This window comes from Dendrobates tinctorius, unplaced genomic scaffold, assembly GCF_039654945.1.
Source record: "Dendrobates tinctorius isolate UK_male_01 unplaced genomic scaffold, ASM3965494v1 ptg000175l, whole genome shotgun sequence".
NCBI classification, from domain to species: domain Eukaryota; kingdom Metazoa; phylum Chordata; class Amphibia; order Anura; family Dendrobatidae; genus Dendrobates; species Dendrobates tinctorius.
The window spans coordinates 4,046,212-4,069,009 of record NW_027361842.1 but is presented as its reverse complement, the minus strand read 5'-3'; the positions used below and the strand labels follow the sequence as shown (position 1 = coordinate 4,069,009).

Below are 22,798 nucleotides of genomic sequence, written 5' to 3'. Positions count from 1 at the left end.
TATAAAAATATGGCGATGCAAAAACTTATTTTTGTAAAAAAAAAGCGTCTTTTAGTGTGTGACAGCAGCCAAACTTAAAAAAAAATATAAATCTGGTATTGCTGTAATCGCACCGACCCGAGTAATAAAGTTGTCTAATCACTTATACTGCACAAGGAACGATAAGGGTTGGTTCACATTTATCTTGCGGTCTATGCTTAGTGACACAGGTTTCTGTGTAAATCTCTGAAATACAATAATTTGTTCTCCAAGAGTCAAATAGCGCTCCTTCCCTCGTTGTGTCGCTAAACAGTACTGTACAGCCACATATAGGATATTGCCACATCCAGCAGAAATTGTGTGACACATTTTGGTACTATTTTTTACCCATTTACCAGTGTGAAAATGTAAAATATGGGGCTAAAAATTTTTTTTTGTGGTAAAAATCTAATTATTTTTTTTTCTGTGCCCTATGGTATAAAATTCTGTGACCTACCTGTGGTGTCAATATAACTCCACCCCTGGATAAATTCATTGAGAGGGTTCGTTTGTAAAATGGGATAATTTATATGTGTATCTGCTGTTCTGGAAACCCCAGGGGCTCTGACAAATTGACATAGTACCCTCAAAGCAGTGCAGCAAAATTTGCACTTTAATACAGCACTCCTTCCCTTCTGAGCTTTGCACTGTGCCTCAAAAGTTGTCTTTGATCACTTATGGGGTATTGATGGACCCAGGAGAAATTGCGTAACAAATTGTACTAATCGCTTTCTCCTATTACCCCTTTTGAAAATTGCAAACTTGGGGTCAAAGCAAAATTTTAGTGGAGAAAATAGTAATATTTTATTTAGTCAGTCCAGTGTTATACAAGTTTGTGACTTAACTGAGGATTAAACATACTTACCACTCACCTAGAAGAATTCCTTGAGAGGTGTAGGATACAAAATGGGATAACTTGTGAGGTGTAGGATACAAAATGGGATAACTTGTGAGGGTTTCTGCTATTTTGGCTTGTCAGGGGCTTTTCTAATGTGACATGATATTCGCAATCTATTCCAATCTAGTGGTATCCGCAATCTCTTTAGCGCTCATTCCCTTTCCAGCCATGCTGTTTCTCCAAACAGTAGTTTTCCTCCACATATGTGCCATCGGCGTACTTTTTGGGATCCATTGTTTCTTACTAGTCTTGTGAAAATTTGGGGCTAAAATAAAATTTTTGTGGGAAAAATGTGTTTTTTAATATTCACGACTCAACATTATAAAATTCTGTGAAACCCCTGAGGGTTCAAGGTGTTTACCACACATCTACTTTAGATAAATTCCTTGAGGGGTGTAGTTTTCAAAATTGGGTCATTTGTGTAGGGTTTCAACTGTTTAGGCTCCTCAGGGGCTCTCCAAACGTGAAATGGCGTCCGTTGTCGAGTCCAGCCAATTTTGTAGTCCAAAATTAAAATAGCACTTCTTCCCTTCCGAGCTTTGCCATGCGCGCAAACAGTAGATTTCCTCCACTTATGTGGAATTGGCGTACTCAGGAAAAAAATTGTGCAACAAATTTTGGGTTCCATTTTATCTTGCAACACTTTTGAAAAAAAACATTGGGGCTAAAATTACATTTTTGTGGAAAAAAGATGTTTATTTTTCACAGCTCAACATTATAAAATTCTGTGAAATCACTGAGGGTTCAAAGCAGGGCTGCTATCAGGGCATTACTGCCCTGACTGGCATATGGGTCCTGATCAGCAGAGGGGGCAAGCATTGGGCCCAGTCACTTTTTGCCCATCGGGTCCCACTGCTCCAGCAGCAGGATTCTGCCAATCAAGTAACTGAACCTGCGTCCAAGACAATAGTTAAAGCCTGCAGTCATTCGGAAGCTGGTAACTGACGTCAGCGTGAGCGTGCACATTGCCAGCATCTGACATCATTGTCATTCACCAGCGAGTGCGCGCTTTCAGCCTGGAGGGAAGATCGCTCGCCGCAGGAGTGCGGCCAGGTAAGGAGAAAGTTTTTTTATTAATTTATTTTTATTGAAAGCGGCATGCTGGCAGGATGGAGACACGGGGGCAGGATGAAAGACATGGGGGCAGGATTGGAGATACAGGAGCAGGATTGGAGACACGGGGGCAGGATGAAAGACATGCGGGCAGGATTGGAGACATGGGGCAGGATTGGAGATATGGGGGCAGGATGAAAGACATGGGGGGCAGGATTGGAGACACAGGGGGCAGTGTTATGATTGGGTCACTGAGGAGGAAAACAAGACCAAGCTAAGCCACAGAAAACCAGAAAGATTGGTAACTAAGCAGATTGCAGACCCCTAATCCTATCCACACAACTAGCAGTAGCTGTGGAGTGTACCTCCGATGATTCTAGATGCCGCGACACAGCCAGAGAACTAAATAAGCCTAAAGCAAGAAAGGGGAAATCTAAGCTGCCCCAGAGCAGACCCCAAAGGAATAGATAGCCCCCAAACATATATTGTCGGTGAGACAAGATGAAAACTGTCATGGTGGATCTGACAAGTAAATGGACAAAGTGAACTTTTTTCCTTTGGCTTGGTGCCAAAGTGGTGTGATTGCCCCCGGTGGCCATTAGAATTATTACGCGTGGTGTGGTTCATTCTAAGTTGCCCTGGTGGTGGTGAGCGGTAGTGCACTTTAGTTTCTTTGGTTTAATGTGCACGTAATTATAAATCAGGTGTGAGGCTCTATAAAAGAGTCAGGTGTGTTCAATCACTGTTGGTGATATTGTGAGTTAGTCATTCTCAAGGAAGCCTGGGTGAAAGAAGGAGCTGAATGAGAGTCCTGGGCAGCCTAGCCAGAGGGGTTGAGTCAGCTATGGAGTCTGCATGGAGGGCTGGCATGGTGTGGTGGAGTCGCAGTTTATGGTGTCAGCAGGAGGTGCTTGCATGACTTGGTGGAGTGGCGACAATGGTGAGAGTTGCACTCAGCATTCTGGACCTGGTTGCTGAAAACTGGACTCAAGCATGCTGGACTTTTTGGCAGAAGCTGGACTCATCTTTGGGACTCTGTTTACTTGGCAGCTGCAACTGGTGGGGGACTCTGCTCCAAGGCTGCACTATGGTGATGGATCCGGTTATGGTGATGGATCCAGGTGGAGGAGAAGATGCACGCAGGTGGTGGGCTCTGTTGCTAGGAGCATGCGCAACAGAGCAAAGCTAAGTGGTGTTCCCCCTGTATTGTAATTTTCCCTTGTGTGTGTTTAGTGCAGTGGTGGGATTAGTTTCCACACCGACCAATTCCCTAGTGAGGGTTTAGGGTCAGGGCGAGTCAGGGTTTTAAGGTTACTGTGCGGGAGTGCAGGAGGTCTCCTCGTCCCTATTCCCTATCGCAGGGCCCACCATTGTTAATATTACTCAGGTTCCCCTTTATTATTTAAATTCGCCTTACTGGAGGAGGGGTTTCCAGACTATTGTATAAATACGTGTAATACCTAAATTCGCCAGTTGGAGGCGGTGTATCCAGCTGCACATCTTATTATTTAAATTCGCCCAACTGGAGGCGGTGTATCCAGGGTCACGTGTGTCATATGGGTTCGCCTTGCGGTACTCGCTGTGTCCAGACACACGTGACCATGACAAAAACACAAACGCATTTAGGAAAATAGGCTGAGCAAACGATGGGGCCCAAGCTAACTAGACAGGACAGGAAAGGAAAGACACTGTCTGCAATCATGCAAAAAACCCTGCAAAAAATGCCCAACACGTCTGATAGAAAAAACACTGAAGTCACTAGACTTAGCCCACTATATCAGCACTCTGGTATATTCTGAAAACAGAGCAAAGAGAAGCCATGTGAAACTTGTCTCTATTCTTCGTGATCTCGGGTCGGGTGAGGGCTTTTTTTGCATGCCGATCTGTCGTTTTCGTTTATACCATTTTGGTGCAGATACATTCTTTTGATCGCCCGTTACAGCAACCAAAAAAACGTATTTCTGGCGTTTCGATTTCTTTTCTCGCTACGCCATTTACCAATTGGATTATTTCTTTTTAGATATAGATAGATCGGGTGATTCTGAATGCGGCGATACCAAATATGTGTATATTTGAATGGGGCAAAAGGGGTGATTTGAACTTTATTTTTTAAATATTTTTAAAACCATTTCTTTTTAACTTTTTACTTGACTTGAAGCTGCAGTTACCCGATCGCCTCTGCTACATAGAGCGGGGCTGCAGCTCTGCTTTATGTAGCAGATATGCTCACTTGCTATGAGCACTGACCACCAGGCGGCGCTGATAGTGATCCAGCAATGACAACCACAGGGGTCTTCTGCTGACCCCGTGTTGTCATGCCAACCCATCAGCGACCAGCGGTCATGTGGCTCGGGCGCCGATGGGAGTAGGTAATGACGCGCTTCCTGTGCGTGCATGTTAAATAATATTGAATATTTTTTAAAAATTAAAACATTAATACTATACATTTCTTCAATTTTGATTGCACTTTCACTTTAAGCATTGCATATTTAGATCCATGACCTGGGCTTCCAAATGTATAATAATGTTCAAGGCACGCATACACCCCACAAGATACATAACTGTTAAGGTACTGTCACACTTAACGATGTACCAGCGATCCCGACCAGCGATATGACGAGGTCAGGATCGCTGGTACATCGCTAAGTAGTCGCTAGTGAGCTGCCACACAGGCAGATCTCACTAGCGACATCGCTGGGGACGGGGGTCGCTACTTACCTGTCACACCAGGCGATCCTGCGTCCTCCCACCTGGCTCCACGCGTCGCTCGTCCTCACAGCAGGAAGCGCCGCAGGAAGCTGACGACGAGAAGCGGTCCTGACGTTCTCACGCGATCAGCGATTACCAGCGGGGGAGCCGGTCGTAGGTAAGTATCAATATCTAGCAATATCGCTATAACGTCACTAGTTATAGCGATATTGCTAGCGATATCGCTTAGTGTGACAGGCCCTTTAGCCTTGTTCATGGAGCACATACTACAAGGAACAGTACAGATAACATCAAACAACAATGCAAAGACAAATAAAGGAAAACACCAAATCTAAAGGCCCTGTCACACATAGTGAGATCATTAGTGAGACCGCTGAAACATCACAGGTTTTGTGACACAACAGCAACCTTGCCAGCGATCTCGCTACGTGTGACACATAGCGGCGACCACCCCCACGGCTGGATATCGCTGATTGTGTTCGAATGTCCTAGGCCATTTTTTGATTGTTGGCATCCCGCTGGTCAGCATGCATCGCTGTGTTTGATGCCGACGAGCGACCTCGTTCGCAACGCAGAACTCAGGGACACAGGCGGGAACCGTCAGAAAAGCTGCTGTGTGACAAGGACCCAACGACCGCCGAGGTCGTTATATGGATCGCCGTATCGTTGCTGCGAATATATCTACCTGTTTGACAGCTTACTAGCGACCATGTAGCTGTGACGTGTGGCAAGAGTGGACCCTCTGGGTCGTGGCACCGAAGCTCCCAGGAGCGAGCTGACCAGGTGGTGCCGACCCCTATACAGGGATCGTTAGGGGCAGGCCCGAGGGAGTCAAATACCATGACTGCTGATACCAAGAGGGACAGCTCAAGTGGGGACGAGAGAGCCCAACCGGGACTGAGGAGACAAGGCTAGCAAGGCAGAAGGTCAGGCCGAAGGTAAGGGTACAAGAATGTATTGGAATGGAGGGCAAAACAGGGCAGGTAGACAGGACGGACCACGGAGCAGGAAGTCTGGAGCAGGTACTCAGGATGGAGCACGGAGCAGGTAGTCAGGACAGAGCACAAAACGGTAGTCAGGAGCAGGTAGTCAGGAAGGAGCACAGAGTAAGTAGTCAAGAGCAGGAAGTCAGGACGGAGCACGGAGCTGGTAGTCAGGAGCAGGTAGTCAGGACGGAGCACGGAGTGGTAGTCAGGAGCAGGTAGTCAGGACGGAGCACGGAGCAGGTAGTCAGGAGCACAGGACGGGGCCAGAGTACCGTACGGAAAGCACACGATAATCAGGCGCCTCCATGAAGGAGGAGCCGCCTGATATACCTGTGCTGGAGCTTGATTGGAGATCGCTCCTCTGGGAAGGCACAGAAGGGGTTAAGAGGAGAGAGGAACATGCGCCCGCGGCCTAAGGCGCATGCCCGGGGCTGGAGCAGGACGGAAGCAGGAAGACGAGGAGACACCATGCTGGATCCCCAGGGCTGCAGGATGGGAGGCTGGGGGCACAGTGAGGAAACAGGAACGGTGAGCGGGGGGCCGGGGAGAGCGGGAGGGAGCGGCAGCAGGAGCGAGCAAGGGCAAGACAGCAGGCACTGGCACCAGCATGACAGTACCCCCCTTTACATCTCCTCCTCCTGAGATTGGCCAAGAATCTGTTCAGAATGCGAGGAGCATTAACATTCTCTCGAGGTTCCCAAGACCTCTCCTCAGGACCGAACCCTTTCCAATCGATAAGAAAGAAGGTCTTTCCCCCAACCTTCTTCATGGCCAAAATATCTCTCACTTAAAAAATGTCATCGGCCCTTACTGGCTGAGGAACAATGGAAGGCGCAGGGCAAAACTGATTGAGGATGATCGGTTTTAGGAGCGAGACATAGAAGGCATTAGGGACCCGGAGTGAAGCAGGCAGCCTCATTTTATAAGCCACGTTGTTGATGAGTCCAAGAATCTTGAAGGGACTGATGTACCAAGGGCCCAGCTTGTAGGAAGGGATTTTCAAACGAATATGTTTGGTGTTCGACAGCCAGACTTTGTCTCCAGGATGGTATGGTGGGAGATCCCTCCGCCTCTTGTCGGCATGTCTTTTCATTCAGACTGCGGCCTGTACGAGAGCTTCCTTGGTCTTCCTCCAGACTTGGGAAAACTCTTGGGAGAGGGCATCGGCAGCAGGGACAGCAGAGGATGAAGATATAGGAAGAGGTACACCTGGGTTCTGACCAGAGACCACAAAAAACGGGGACCTGGTGGTAGATTTGTTAGAATGATTATTATGGGTGAACTCTGCCCAAAAGAAGATAATCTACCCAATTATCTTGATGGGCGTTAGAGAAGTTGCGTAGGTAGGAGGTCAAAACTTGGTTAACTCGTTCGACTTGCCCGTTGGTCTGTGGGTGGTAAGCGGAAGAGAAATCCAGAGATATGCCCAAGAGCTTACAGAGCGCTCTCCCGAAACGGGAGGTAAACTGTACCCCGCGATCAGACACGATCCGTTGAGGGAGCCCTTGTAATCTGAAAATCTGATGAATGAGAAACTGGGTCTGAGCAGAAAAAGTAAATTAATGTGCATGCAAAATGTAATTGCATATGAACACATGACCTTTACACAGAGAAAACCAAAAACAAAACACAAAACAAATATCCTGGAATAAAAAAGTAAAAAAATATATTGCAAAAATTGCATGAAGGTAGTAATAATAGTAATAATAAGGGTATTTAGTTAACATAATTTTGATCAAAATAATGTAGAAGCCATCCCGCCACGTCACGGCAAGATGAAGATCTTGGCCAATTCAGGGGCCGTGGGCCAGCCAGGTAACGGAATGAAGAGGGCCATTTTGGAAAACCGATCTACTACTACCAAGATAGTCGTGCATTCGGAAGTGCGGGGTAAATCAGTAACAAAATCCATGGCGATATGTTACCAAGGAGCTTCAGGCAGCGGATGTACAGTAGGAGGCTGGAGGGCAACCTTCTAGGTACCTTGCTTTTTGCGGCACAGGTCAAGCAGGAGGCTACAAAGTCCAACACATCTTGACAGAGGGAAGGCCACCAGTAATAGCGGGAAAGCAGAGCGAGAGTCTTCTTGATGCCAACATGTCCTGCAATCTTGGAGGAGTGACCCCAGCGTAGCATTTCTGTCCTTTTGTCTTGCGGGACGAGGGTCTTGCTAGGCAGGATGGGAAGAATACTCACGGGAGCTACCATGATAAATTTGGCAGGATCGATGACATGCGACGGAGCCTCTTCCACTTCGGTTGACTGCAGGGATCGGGAAAGTGCATCTGCTTTGGTATTTTTGTCACAGGGTCCGAAATGAAGCTTGAAGTCGAAGCGAGAAAAAACAATGACCACCTGGCTTGTCTGGAGTTGAGTCTTTGAGCCGACTGAAGGTAGGCTAGGTTTTTGTGGTCAGTGAATATCATAAAGGGGTGGACAGCCCCTTCCAGAAGATAATGCGACTCCTCCAGCGCCATCTTTGTGGCTAGCAATTCTCAATCTCCAATTGTGTAATTGCATTTTGCAGGGGAAAATGACTTGTAGAAGAACCTGCAAGGAGCCAAGCGCCAGGAGGACGTCCTCTGGGAGAGAATTGCCCCAGCCCCCATGAAAGAGGCATCCACCTCTAGGACGAAGGGCCTGCTGACCTCTGGCCGATGCAAAACTGGGGCTGTGCCAAAGGTCCGCTTCAGGGTGAGAAAGGCGTCCTCAGCTTCTGAAGGTCAGATGTTAGGTCTTGAGCACAGCGAACAATTTCTCTGGGTCCATCCTCAACCCAGAGTCCGTGATAATATACCCTAAGAAGGTTAAGGAGGTCTGCTCAAACAGGCATTTCTCTATTTTGGCATAGAGTCGATTCTCCCATAGGCGTTGCAAAGCCAGGTGAACACTCCTCCTGTGGGAGGACAGGTCGGGTGAAAAGATGAGGATGTCCTCTAGGTATAACACGAGACACGAGTACAGAAGATCCCAGAAGACTTCATTAACAAATTCTTGGAAGACTGCAGGGGTGTTACAAAGTCCAAAGGGCATGACCAAATATTCATAATGGCCATCCCGCGTGTTGAAGGCGGTCTTCCACTCATCTCTGGCACGTATTCGGACCAAATTGTAGGCCCCCCGTAGATCTAGCTTAGTAAAGATCCGGGCCCCTCACAGGCGGTCAAAAAGCTTGGGGATAAGTGGTAGAGGATACCTATTCTTGACCGTGATGTTGTTCAAGCCTCGGTAGTCGATGCAAGGTCGAAGGGATCCATCCTTCTTCCGAACAAAGAAAAACCCAGCCCCTGCTGGGGAAGATGATTTCTGGATGTAGCCCTTGGCTAAGTTCTCCTGGATTTACTCTGTCATGACTGAGGTTTCTGCCGGGGACAGCGCATAGGTTCTTCCCCTGGGAAGGGTGGCCCCAGGAACCAGCTCAATTGGGCAGTCGTAGGCCCGATGCGGAGGAAGGGTCTCAGCCTCCTTCTTGTCGAAGACGTCCACAATGGAACGATAGGCCACGGGAAGCCCTGGAAGGTCCATGGGTACTTGGTGCAGACTAGAACAGGTAACAGGCAGCAGACAGCGTTCGTGACAAGAGTGACCCCAGCGAAGGACTTCCCCAGAGCGCCAAGCCAGGACTGGCTCATGCGACCTGAGCCAGGGCAGATCAAGGAGCAGGGCGTGAGACAAATTGGGTAAAACATAAAAGGCAATTCTTTCCAAGTGCAGGGCTCCGATTTGCATCTCCAGCTCAAGAGTAACCGTGGTGATGGGCACAGGTAACGGTTTGCCATCCACAGAGGTGATTACACGCGGCTCTTCAAGGGTAACAACTGGAATCTGAAACTTGTCCACTTCTTCCAAGCGAATGAAGTTTCCAGCCGCACCCGAGTCCACATACGCCTCCACAGATGTACACTCCCGACCTAGGAAATTAGTGCTGAAATAGTAAGGGGTAGAGAGGAAACAGAGTCACCTAGGGAGGCCTCTCTTACCTGGCCTAGGCGGAGGAGTTTCCTGGTCTCTCCGGACAGAAACGTAGAAAGTGATTGGCTCCACCACAGTAGAGGCATACACCTTGCGCTAGTCTCTCCCTGCGCCACAGCTCGGACAACTTTACACAGTCCACCTGCATGGGCTCCGGAGCAGAACTGCTGGAAGGCTTGGTCGGACGAGGACTAGGGACTTGGTTATACCTAGAGGGCCCACTTTCCCTGACCGTCTCGCGAGAGCGTTTCTGGAACCGTAAGTTAATACGAGTAGCCAGGGATATAAGGTCCTCTAAAGTGGTGGGGGTGTCCCGAACAGCAAGCTTGTCCTTGATTTTACCTGAAAGCCCCCTCCAAAAGGCCCCTACCAATGCCTCATTATTCCATCCCAGCTCAGAGGATAGTGTCCGAAAGCGAATGGCGTACTGTCCCACTGTAAGATTTCCCTGTCGGAGATTGAAAAGGGACTCAGTGGTGGAAGCCAAGCGCCCTGGCTCATCAAAGACCCAGCGGAATGTGTCCAAAAAGTTTTGTATACTGGATACAACCAGGTCATCCCACTCCCACAGGGCGTTCTCCCATGCCAAGGCCTCCCCCTCAAGATGGGACACGATAAATGCCACCTTGGCTCAATCAAACGGGTAATGCTGGGGCAAAAGCTCGAAGTCTAGGTGGCACTGGTTGAGGAACCCCCGACACAATTTGGGATCCCCGCTATACCTACAAGGCTTTCCCAAACGTGGCAGTGGGTGAGGTGCAGGGTCAAGGGACGGGGCAGAGGCCGCTGCAGAAGACTGGAGGGAAAGTAAACGGTCATCAATGGAAGCCATGTAACTAAGGATATGGGACTGAGTATCACGCTGCTGCGCAAGCTCCTGCTGGAGTCCCACCTGCAGAGGAGAGCTCCCTGGATTGGAGGTTTGAATGGCGGACAACCAGATGTCCATGGATTTCATAAAGGCCATAATCCGGGTTTGGTTCTCCCGCAAAAAGAGTAATTCTTTTTGGGTCACAGCTGAGGCACCAGCGGGGTCCATGGCTTGATTATGCTGCGACGTGTGGCAAGAATCGACCCACTGGGTCGCAGCACCGAAGCTCTCAGGAGCAAGCTGACCAGGTGGTGCCTACCCCTATACAGGGATCGTTAGGAGCAGGCCCGAGAGAGTCGAATACCACGACTGCTGATACCAAGAGGGACAGCTCAAGTGGGGCCGAGAGTGCCAACCGGGGCTGAGGAAACTAGGCTAGCAAGGCAGAAGGTCAGGCCAAGGGCAAGGATAAAAGAATGTATTGGAACCGAGCAGGAAGTCTGGAGCAGGTAGTCAGGATGGAGCAGGTAGTCAGGAGCAGGTAGTCAGGATGGAGCACAGAGCGGTAGTCAGGAGCAGGTAGTCAGGACGGAGCACAGAGCAGGTAGTCAGGAGCAGGTAGTCAGGACAGAGCACGGAGCAGGTAGGCAGGAGCAGGTAGTCAGGACGGAGCACGGAGCGGTAGTCAGGAGCAGGTAGTCAGGACGGAACACAGAGCAGGTAGTTAGCAGCAGGTAGTCAGGACAGAGCACGGAGCGGTAGTCATGAGCAGGTAGTCAGGACGGAGCACAGGACGGGGCCAAAGTACTGCACGGAAAGCACCCGATAATCAGGCGCCTCCATGAAGGAGGAGCCACCTGATATACCATGTGCTGGAGCTTGATTGAAGATCGCTCCTCTGGGAAGGCGCAGAAGGGGTTAAGAGGAGAGAGGAGTGCGCGCCCGCGGCCTAAAGCGCATGCCCGGGGCTGGAGCAGGACGGAAGCAGGAAGAAGAGGAGACACCATGCTGGATACCCCGGGCTGCAGGACGGGAGGCTGGGGGCGCAGCGCGGCGCCAGGAACGGTGAGCGGGGGGCCGGGGAGAGCAGGAGGGAGCGGCAGCAGGAGACAGCACGGGCAAGACAGCAGGCGCCGGCACCGGCATGACAGCAGGCGCCGGCATGATAGTAGCGACGTACCACCGATCCTTACCAGGGTGTATCATTGTCGGGATCGCTGGAGCGTCGCTATGTGTAACGGGACCCTAAAGCTGCATTAACCCTGATCGATAATCCGTCAGATTCTAATGGCAACAATCCATCATTCATAATAATTGTGTAGAGTAACTGAACAATGTGTTTTAAAAACACTTATTCATTGTGCAAGAAATTGTTTCTGAGACCAAAAAATGTTGTGATTGTTCGCTTGTTCAAAGATTTCATCAACACACAAGAAAAATGGAAATACCTAAAGTCTTAAATGGGATTGATTCTATTCCAGGTCAATATTCCCGTAGCAGAAAGAACACTGGAATGAATAGGGTGTGATCATCAAAAATAATTTTGTTCATAAATTCGATTACATTTTCTTTGTACTGTGTCAGTGTAAATGATTGTACAATACTTTATGAATTCATATATAAAAAAAATTGGTATCACTTTTGGGATTTGAATGGTGAACACACATACACTTCAGATTCAGGCATCTGTGTGAACACGGTGCGTGATGTTCAATGTTACGGTCGCTACTAGATCACTCCATTCACGGTTCTTGTCTGATCGTTCGTGTCTTTTGCGTAAACGATTATCTGCTCGTGTAAATAAACCCTTAGGTTCTTGTGTTGAATTATGTCGGTGTGATAAACTATGAGCTTACTGTAGCTGGTTCCTCACACTAGATTTGTTGCATATTCGATTATTTCCAATCCACCAGTCATGTTACCCAGTTAATCTGTTAGAAGCATATTTTAGTGAGAACTAAACTGTGGGTCATTGGTCCCAAACAGGAAAAAGAATCTGTTAAGATCTGTTCATCTCCTTTTTTCCTTACCATATTTTGTGCTTTTGGTTGTATTAGCAAGGGTTGGATGAAGGGTAAGGCTTTTGACACTACATAAAGAAACGTAGGAAGCAGAAATGGTAAAAATACATTTGCAGGTTTATACAGTAAAAAAAAAAAGAAAATCACAATTTTGAAGCATTGCTAGTAGGAAGCCTGTAATGACGGGAGATGCCCTCAATCTTTACAAATGTAGCATAAATACACTGCTCAAAAAAATAAAGGGAACACTCAAATAACACATCCTAGATCTGAATGAATGAAATATTCTCATTGAATACTTTGTTCTGTACAAAGTTGAATGTGCCGACAACAAAATCACACAAAAGTCATCAATGGAAATCAAATTTATTAACCAATGGAGGCCTGGATTTGGAGACCCACACAAAATTAAAGTAGAATGTTGAGTGTGTGGACCCCATCTGGAATTTAATGTCCTTAAAACAGGTCAAAATTATGCTCAATATTGTGTGTGGCCTCCACGTGCCTGTATGACCTCCCTACGATGCCTGGGCATGCTCCTGATGAGGCGGCGGATGGTCTCCTGAGGGATCTCCTCCCAGAACTGTACTAAAGCATCTGCTAACTCATGGACAGTCTGTGGTGCAACGTCACATTGGTGGATGGAGCAAGACATGATGTTCCAGATGTGCTCAATCGGATTCAGGTCTGGGGAACAGGCGGGCCAGTCCATAGCTTTAATGCCTTCATCTTGCAGGAACTGCTGACTCTCCAGCCACATGAGGTCTGGCATTGTCCTGCATTAGAAGGAACCCAGGGCCAACCGCATCAGCATATGGTCTCACAAGGGGTCTGAGGATTTCCTAATGGCAGTCAGCCTACCTCTGGCGAGCACATGAAGGGCTGTGCGGCCCTGCAAAGAAATGCCACCCCACACCATTATTGACCCACTGCCAAACCGTTCATGCTGAAGGATATTGCAGGCAGCAGGATCACTCTCCACAGCATCTCCAGACGCTGTCACATTTGTCACTTGTGCTTAGTGTGAAACTGCTTTCATCTGTGAAGAGCACAGGGCGCCAGTGGCGAATTTGCCAATCCTGGTGTTCTGTGGCAAATGCCAAGAGTCCTGCACGGTGTTGTGCTGTGAGCACAACCCCCATTTGTGGGCGAAGGGCACTCAAACCATCCTCATGGAGTCAGTTTCTAACCTTTTGTGCAGACATATGCACATTGGTGGCCAGCTGGAGGTCATTTTGCAGGGCTCTGGCAGTGCTCCTCCTGTTCCTCCTTGCACAAAGGCTGAGGTAGCGGTCCTGCTGCTGGTTATTGCCCTCCTACGGCCCCCTACACATCTACTGCTGTACTGTCCTGTCTCCTGGTAGCGCCTCCAGCCTCTGGCCACTACGCTGACAGACACAGCAAACCTTCTTGCCACAGCTCGCATTGATGTGCCATCCTGGATGAGCTGCACTACCTGAGCCACTTGTGTGGGTTGTAGAGTCAATCTCATGCTACCACGAGTGTGAAAGCACAATCGACATTCAAAAATGACCAAAACATCAACCAGAAAGCATTGGTACTGAGATGTGGTCTGTGGTCCCCACCTGCAGAACCACTCCTTTATTGAGAGTGTCTTGATAATTGCCAATAATTTCCATGTGTTGTCTATTCCATTTGCACAACAGCATGTGAAATTGATTGTCAATCAGTGTTGCTTCCTAAGTGGACAGTTTGATTTCACACAAGTTTGATTTACTTGGAGTTAGATTCTGTTGTTTAAGTGTTCCCTTTATTTTTTTGAGCAGTGTATGATCAAATGACAATATTTTCAGAAAAAAGTTTTGTTGTTATTGTTATTAAAATGCAAATGTAGTTCTTTGCTAGGATGTAATATAACATAATTAGTGCAGAATGGCTACAGTTTCATAATTGTTATATTATTACAAAGTGATAAAATCCTAAAGAGTCACTCTTTTCATTGAATGTGTCATGAGAAAATTAACTATTTCTAAGTCAGGTTTGTGTTAAATATATTTTTTATTTATTTTTGGAAATGTGTCTTCTTTTACATCACAATCTACATTAAATAAGAAACAAAATTAGAAATCTTGCAATGTTCACACTGGCCACTGGAGCTTTTTTAGACTTTCACTTCCTGTTCTTTCAGAAAGAGTTTTTACCAGCATTACAATAAATCATAACATTTCAGGGTCACAGCTGACCCTGCTCACTTTTTCCCTGCAGCGCCGGACACCCGTGTAGCACCGCCGGGCACCCGCAGCACCGCCAGACACCCTCGCAGCACCGGGCACCCGCAGTTGTGCGCCACACATTGGAGCACCCCCTTATCCCAGCCTGCGGCCTGCAGCATCACCCCACTCCTGTCTCCTCCAGCAGTGACCCTGGGACCCCACTTCACCGCAGCCGCCACCCCCTGGTAAGCAATAAGAAGCGTGGATTATAAGAAGCACCACCATTATTTTTTTTTTTTAAATTTCATATTTTTCTCCTCAAAATTTGGGGTGCGTCTTATAATCTAGAGCATCTTATAATCCGAAAAATACAGTATAAGTGAAATTCCGGAAATAAATCAGAGGTGTTATGACTCTGTTGTCGGGTGACCCAGGGCCAGAGGGACTGTCCCTGTCCCTAACACTAGGGATGCACTAGCTCGCCCTGTTCCCTGGATTACTTCTGATGGTGAAGACACTGGAGCCACGTACCTTGACTTAGCTCGTGAATCCACTCTGTCTGTACCCTTCCCCCACCCAGGGAAGAGGAAGGTAGTATTGTACTGTAATACACCAACCAGACTAACAAGGTAATATGAACAGGCGTAATGAAAAATACCAAACATACAAATACACACAAATAAACAGAGCATTGACGAGTAGAGGATGGGGTTAAACCAAAGTAGGAGAAGAAAGGGAATTATCACATACTAAAAACCTAGCAACAATAACAGATAAATCCACCAAACGACTTCTCCAATAATAACCTCCAAGAACCTCCAGCCATGCAGTATAAGCTAACTCTGACAATGAGTGCTAGCCAGGACCCAGTTTGTAAAGGAAATTGGAGTAGCTAACAGTGCGCAGCAGAGAGCCTTAATGCGGGAAAGATTTCAGGAGCTCTCAACTGAACAGATTAACCCCTGCACTGCTAAAAGAAAGTTGTACTGTTTAATATGAAGATGAAGTGCTTCTAATCAGTGCAGGAGTAGGTGAAATCAGACTTTGCGTTTTTCTGGCTCCTCTCTATCGCAATAAACCTGTGATAGGAGGTATGAGTCTAGAATAACCACATTGGCCAGTGGGATAAACTTTGATGAAAAGTTAAAAATTACATGTAACGCAAAAAACACTTGATTTAAACAATGTTATTTTCTGATTGTATATTCCCTTTAAGACAGTCTTTTATTCCAAGCAGTTGCTGCATTAATATCTTTCCAAATAGTGTCTTTTCATGAAATTATTTATTTGTTCTCTTCGCGATTCTTTGAAGAGTAATTGACAGATGTGCAATCCTAACAAAATACATTCTTAGATAAAAAATAATTTTAGTTTTGCTTTATACAGTAGATCTAAAATACATCTATTTCACAGTACAATGTACATTTCCCAAGTGCATTATGGGATTAATATGAAACCATCCTTCCTGAAGAGAAGAAAAATATGACTTTTCCAATAAGAAAGTATATTATGTTCATTATTAATCTGTAAATTATATTATCGGTCCATTACATGGTAAGGCACCTAGGGCAACAGTCGCTATACACTTGTATGCCAATAGACCCTTTTCCAGGCCTGGCAAACACAGTATTGTCCTTTTACATGAATTCCCAGACATGCCAATAGCTGTTTTATCTTGTCAGATCCTCATTGTATTACCAGTTGCTGTAAATAGCAAATAAATATTAATAGTAAAGTAAAAGCTGATTGAACTGAAGAGCCGCTCGTAGTTGTCTGCACAAAACTGTCATTTCCATATCTTCTGGGCTGTGGCTCCTTTGTGACATTTTGGATTTGTGGAGGAGGTTCAGTGACGCTATAATAGATGAGAAAATAAAATCATTCATTAATCATTTAAAAAAACAAAACAGATTCTAAGTGAGTTTAAAGAACAAGTCCTACACTCCACTTTTACAAATATGACAGACTACTGTAAAGTATATTCAGGGTTATAGTAATTCTAATATGCCATGATTGTCTGAAATTGCAATAACTTTATATTTGCCAGTAACTAGTCCCTAATCAAAAAGCTAAAGGCAATGACTCTAGAAAATTGCCACATATGCACTTTTTTATGGCAGGCTGGCATATGATAATAGGGCATGCACAATAAGTCTTAGCGCAAACTATTCCATTTACCAGATCCCAGGAGTTGCACTGGCCGTCATCCTTTAACCACTGTACAAGAATCAGTACTTACACAGGGACCCCCGGGCTGGGGCCACAGAGTCAGCTGCTAACTGATGAAGCAAGCTGGCAACCAGAAGTGTCATCACACGGGGTCAATACCAAGAGGTCACATCAGAGACAAAATCAGAAGACACCTCTGCCAGCATAGAGCTACTTAGACTACCAGTTCACTGCAGCAAAACATTGGTTGAAAGGAAAGGGACAACGAAATCTTAAAACTAAACAGCCACAAGCCTGACGCAAATTGCCTCTTCAGAAAGAAAGAGGACTTTTACTCTACAGCGCCACCTATTGGTAGTGGCGATCCTACAAGTCACAGTCAACCCTTTAACGAGTCTTTTAATATGACTTAGGATAACTGGGTTGACTGTGACTTGTAGGATCGCTACTACCAATAGGTGGCGCTGTAGAGTAAAAGTCCTCTTTCTTTCTGAAGAGGCAATTTGCAAATAAAATTTCCCAGAGGAGCATTGCACGGTGAATAAGCCTCCTTACCTTGACAAGCCAGAGCTGGTATGTCACTCTCCACAAGGAGAAACCTTACCCCTTAGACAGCAGTATGGTCAGACATAGATGTGACAAAGATAGAGTTATGTGCCAAATAAATCCCAAAATACGACCAAAAATTATAAATGACACACCTGAAACTATAATAGACACCAAAAAAATGGAAGTGTGAAGCCAAGATAAAGTAAAGGAAAAACATTTATTGAATACAAAACAAAAATAAAAAAAATCACATTACATAAAGGGACAAAAATGGACAGAATGAACTCCAAGAGGTCTACATGAAAAATAGTCCTTTGTATGCTAATGACAATGAAATCACATATTATATGATATAAATAAAGCCAAATAGCTACATTACATAGGGATTTCAAATGAAAAAAATAGTGCCAAAACACCAAATGAAACCAGGTGGATCATGTAAACTAATAACATGAGATGCAAAATATCACCATAATGGTTACAGATGCTAACAATATAGCAGCATAAATATATAACAAAAAAGAATTGAAAGAGCAATAGTGCAAGACTAGATTGCAGTGATACTCAGTGCAATATAAAGTGCAGTATTGCAACAATGGATTAGAAATATAGTCCTAGTGATGCATGTAATAAGGCAAGTGCCAAATGTGCTATCGACTAGCTATATGACCTTATGTAAAGGCATCCGTTATAACTGACCTTCACTGAGAGGCATAATTACCATGTAGACCAGGCAATGAGAGGGCCCCGATGCGCGTTTCGCTTGTCGCTTCAAATAATAGCAATGTGTCACAATAGCATGTATTTTCATATACACCACAGCACTGCACATTCATTTCCAAATGAAAACATGAACAAAATATCAATTTTTAAACTAACAATGCAGAAAAAGAAATACGCTGTTAAAAATATAGAAGTGCCTGCATTTTCATTTACAAACTGGAATATTTACAGTATAAACTGAAATTTGTTTCCAGACTTTTCTGTTAATTACTAACCTAATAATTAGTTATATGACCTCTATTTCTGATAACTGCTTTACATCTGTGCAGCATGGAGTCAACCAACATCTGACACCTGCGAACAGATATTCCAGCCAAGCTGTCTAGACTACATTCCACAGTTCTTTTGCATTCTTAGGTTATCAAAAACTTTATTGATATCACGCTACAAATTCTCAATCAGACTGAGGTCTGAGAATTGGGCTGGCCACTTCAGAACATTAGACTTGTTGGTCTGGAACCATGATATTGCTCACTTTCTGGTGTGTTTGGGGCCATTGTCCTGCTGAAAGACCCATGTCAAGGGCATTTCTCAATCAGCATTAGGCAAAATGACCTCTTTCAGTATTTTAATATATTCAAACTGGTCCATGGTGCCTGGTATGCGATAAATGGGCCCAACTCCATAGTATGAGAAAAACTACCAAATCATTCTGGTGGCACCTTCATGTTTTACAGTCTTCGCATTGTGCTGTGGCCTGAATTCAGTGTTTATGGGGGTTGTCTGATGAACTGTTTGCTGCCGTTTGATCTTATTGGGTCTATCTTCCTCTCATCTGTCTATAGAATGTTGTGCCAATTCTCTTTAGGCCATTCATTGTGTTCGTTGGCAGACTATAACCTTTTCAACATGTCTTTTTTCAGCAATGGTACTTTACAAGGGTTTCTTACAAATTGTTAGACTTCATGTAGGTGTCTTTTGATGGTTGCAGGGCTCATAGGTAACTGAAGGTCTTCTTTGATCTTTCGGGTATTGTTTGCCATTTTATAGCATTGGAAATCTTTTTAGCTGAGCCCCAATTATTTTCTGCACTTCTTTATATGGCTTCCCCTTTCCAATCAACTTCTTTATCAAAGTTTTTTTTTCATCCATACAACTACCTATTTTACTCACTGTCCAAAGGCTAAAACTAACAGGTCCAACACTTCCTGCCCTCCTTCTTTAAGTAATGGCCATAATTGACACATGTTTCTTGACAGAATGAATGACCTCACTAACTGAGCTCTGTACTGCTATTAATTAGCTGAGCTAAATAACTGTCAGCTAGAGAGTTAAAGAGTTAAAGAGTCGGTATTTTCATAGCAAGATATGGTTTAAAATAACTCTGTTTTCCTATAATAAGTGTTAAGCATTTTTGAGGGGGTGTGTCGATTTCTGTAAATGTACTCGCTGAAACTCCCGAAAATTGGAATAAATCCCCTATGTATGAATATCTGCACATGATTTAAGGTGTGGGATAGTCCCATTAGGTAAACGGGATATCTCCAGTAATAAACATTGGAAGGACTCCAGCAGGATCCCTGCAATGAGCAGGAATATGTATTCCTGCTATATGAATGACAGGAATAGGCGCATGTTTGGGGTAAGACATGGTGGTCGTCTGATGTCCTTAGTAATGAGCGTAATTATAACATATAGAACGTCATTGTCCTTCCAGAGAGGGCGGCGCTATGAAGCGCATGCCCAGTGGCTGCTAGGCGCGCCTCCAGTGTGTGACGCGCTCTACAGAGCGAACACGCTGATGACGTATGCGGCCCAGCCACAGGATGTGAGGTAAACGAGGGACTGGAAGTGTCGGCTTCCCGGGACGCCATGGCGCGAACATACAAAAGGAGGTATGCATGAGTATACTTACACATGATGTCGGTTTAAACATATAACGGCCACTCGTGATACACCACAGAGATGACCCCAGTCGACTCCCCTGATGAGATTTGACGAAACGCGTTGGGAGACAGGGGTATCGCGCTCACCAATCATGGGGATGGTAACAAATCAGAACGTGCCCCTGATATTTTGGTGAGACTGTTCCGTTTTATGTCAATTGTTTTAGTGTCAGAATAGTACTCTCATTGTGAATAGGAGGCATTTGAGAAAAAATATACTGATATATGCATACGTGTTGGACTTAGACCCTGAATTAGGGAGCACATTTGGTATGCGGAATTGTATATCTCAATGATGACACACTTATACTAAATAATATGTTAATAACATTTTGTGTACTGTATTATAATTAGATCCTGCAGCAAATGCGGTAGTCGAAGCTGTGTGGTGAAAATTGGCTGATACTATGTGGCAGTAGTTTGGATATTCTCTGCCCAAAAAAATCAAATGGTACTCTTTATGAGGAGGGTAGCATCGGTGTGCTAAGTCTAGAAATGTATTGTTGATATTATAAGACGGTTGGGCATGCACTCTCAATAAGAGATAACCATATAAACTGTGATGGCTAATTACAATATTGAATGTAAAGCATAGAGATAATTTTGAGATTGGTGTATCCTATGTCTTTGGAGTGGTTTGGCCGAACAGGATTGATTTACGGCACCCAATGAATAACTATATATCTGGGATGCATTAGAAGTGATGGGCAGTATTGAAGCCACCAGCTTCTCTTCTTTTTCTCTATTTGTTTGTTTGTTTGTATAACCCGAGTACCTTGCACTTTAAGATTTTATACTAATTGAATAAAAGTTATATTTTATAATTATTCCTATCCATTGGCTGCTAAAATAATTTAAGAGGAGTGGATACACTACCGCTATTGTTATTAATTAGAACACCCCCTTTCATTAAATGAGTCAATTACACCTAGGGCCGGGACAAGGGGTAGACAGCTGCCTAGGGTGCTACCTCCTGCTTACCTGAGGGGGCACACTTTGAAAAAAAATTGCTGAATGTCTGCTGCCGCCCCGATACCTTCCTCTGGCAGCAGACATACAGCACAGTGACAGCCGAGGAGCAGGCACAGAGGTAAGCAATGTCAATCACTGACTCTGCTCACCCCTCTCTCTGCCTGTGCCCCAGCCATCACATCCTTCCTGCACTGCATAAACTACATTGAATTTACTCTTTTACTGTGGTGCATTGCCAGGTGCCAACTTTCAAAAGGTGGCTTGTCATGCAAGAAAAGAAACACTGGCCAATGAACACTTTCTCCATCAGACTGGTGAGAGCGTTCACTGGCTGCTGTCTGTCCTCCTGCATGGCACGCTCCAGTGAGTGTGTGGTAGGGGCCAGGGTTGGGGATGTCCACTGCTTACCACGTCCGGACGACACAGACACCAGGCGAAGCAAGGACAAGACGGAGGCAGAGTTCAGTTGTAACAGTTCCGGATTTTATTCGTCGCCCTCCTGACGACCACAACCACGCACCGCAGTTCCTTTACAATTCTCCGTCTTCAGGCCCGGGTACCTGCACCTTCCATCCAGTCGAAGTAACGTCCCTCACGGATCTTTCGCTGGGGCTGTCCTAGACCAATCTACCGCCAGCGCTTCACCTGCCCAAGGTTGTCGTCCAATCGGTACCCTCGGGGCCTCGTCTGTCCTGTGGTCCGTCGGGTCAGGGTCACCCCCCTGACTGTCTCTTTGCCGTCAGTCCCCTGGTCGAGCTTTTCTCTGTTCACCGTCTTCTACCGAGCTCCTCCCGGGACTAGCCTGCCTGGAACCCTACCCTGTTCTGTTTATCCCCTTTCTCACCAGTCACGTCTGTCTGTCTAGTCACCTTCCCTACAAGTGTTCATCTGTAAAATTAGGGGCCTGGGCAGCACAGCACACAATGTGTGGATATGATGCATGATTTACAATGACTCTCCTACTTCCTTCACTGTCCTCTTATAACTTGGGCAAACTCATGTGCCTCAGGTAAGAGCAGAGGTCAATGGAGGATGACAGTATTGAACAGTATGCCTGGCAGGAGCAGGAAACTTATCTGCAGGAAATTTATCAGTCATGGCTTTCTGTGCAGTGTCTCCCCTGCTTCACAGTAGCTTTTGCAGCTCCTTGTAACCTGCTATTTTATCTATTTGGCCCAACCTCTTCCTCCAGGGCTCATGTTGTGAGTTCATTTTCCCCTTCGTCACTGAGGTCTGGTGAACTCCCTATTCTGGTAAAGGAAGGTAATGAGCCTGATTATCAGGCACCTGAGTAATGAGGATGACTGGCTGAGTGGAGTCACTGACTGGATATAAGGCTGCCGACGCCCTTCTGCCCTGCGGGTGATTTCTCTGTGGACTTCTAGGACACCAGTCTGATTCCTGCTTCCCTAAAGCTAAGTTTCTGCTTTGCCTGTATGCATTTATGTTTTGTGTTTGTTTTCCTTGCTTTTCTGGATTCTGCCATTCCCTGCTGGAATGAGCTGAATCTCCTTTTGCCGGTTGCTCTGTCTTCAGAATATTCCTGAGTACTGACATAGCTTTTTTGAAGCCTAGCATCTTCAGGGCCTTTTTCACTGTCAGTCTGTTTGCTCTTATTTTTATAGGGTTTTTCACGGATTGCAGACAGCAGCCTTCCTGTCCTTTCCTATCTAGGTAGTTTGGGCCCCGTCTTTGCTCAGTCTATCTTTCTGTCTGTGTTAGTATTTTCGTCTTGCTTCACCGTCATTATATGTTGGGGGCTGCCTATTGCTTTGGGGTCTGCTCTGGGGCAGTTTA

General features: G+C 45.8%; 1 protein-coding gene across 1 annotated transcript in view; it reads right to left on the bottom strand.

Moving 5' to 3' along the window:
- Positions 1 to 14,468: 14,468 nt before the first annotated feature.
- Positions 14,469 to 22,798, bottom strand: part of TRABD2A (TraB domain containing 2A) — a 271,296-nt gene continuing 262,966 nt past the window's right edge. Inside the window, exon 7 of the mRNA XM_073551339.1 lies at positions 14,469 to 16,497. Within this exon, the coding sequence (XP_073407440.1) occupies positions 16,329 to 16,497 (169 nt within the window). The 3' untranslated portion in view covers positions 14,469 to 16,328. The remainder of the gene's footprint in view (positions 16,498 to 22,798) is intronic.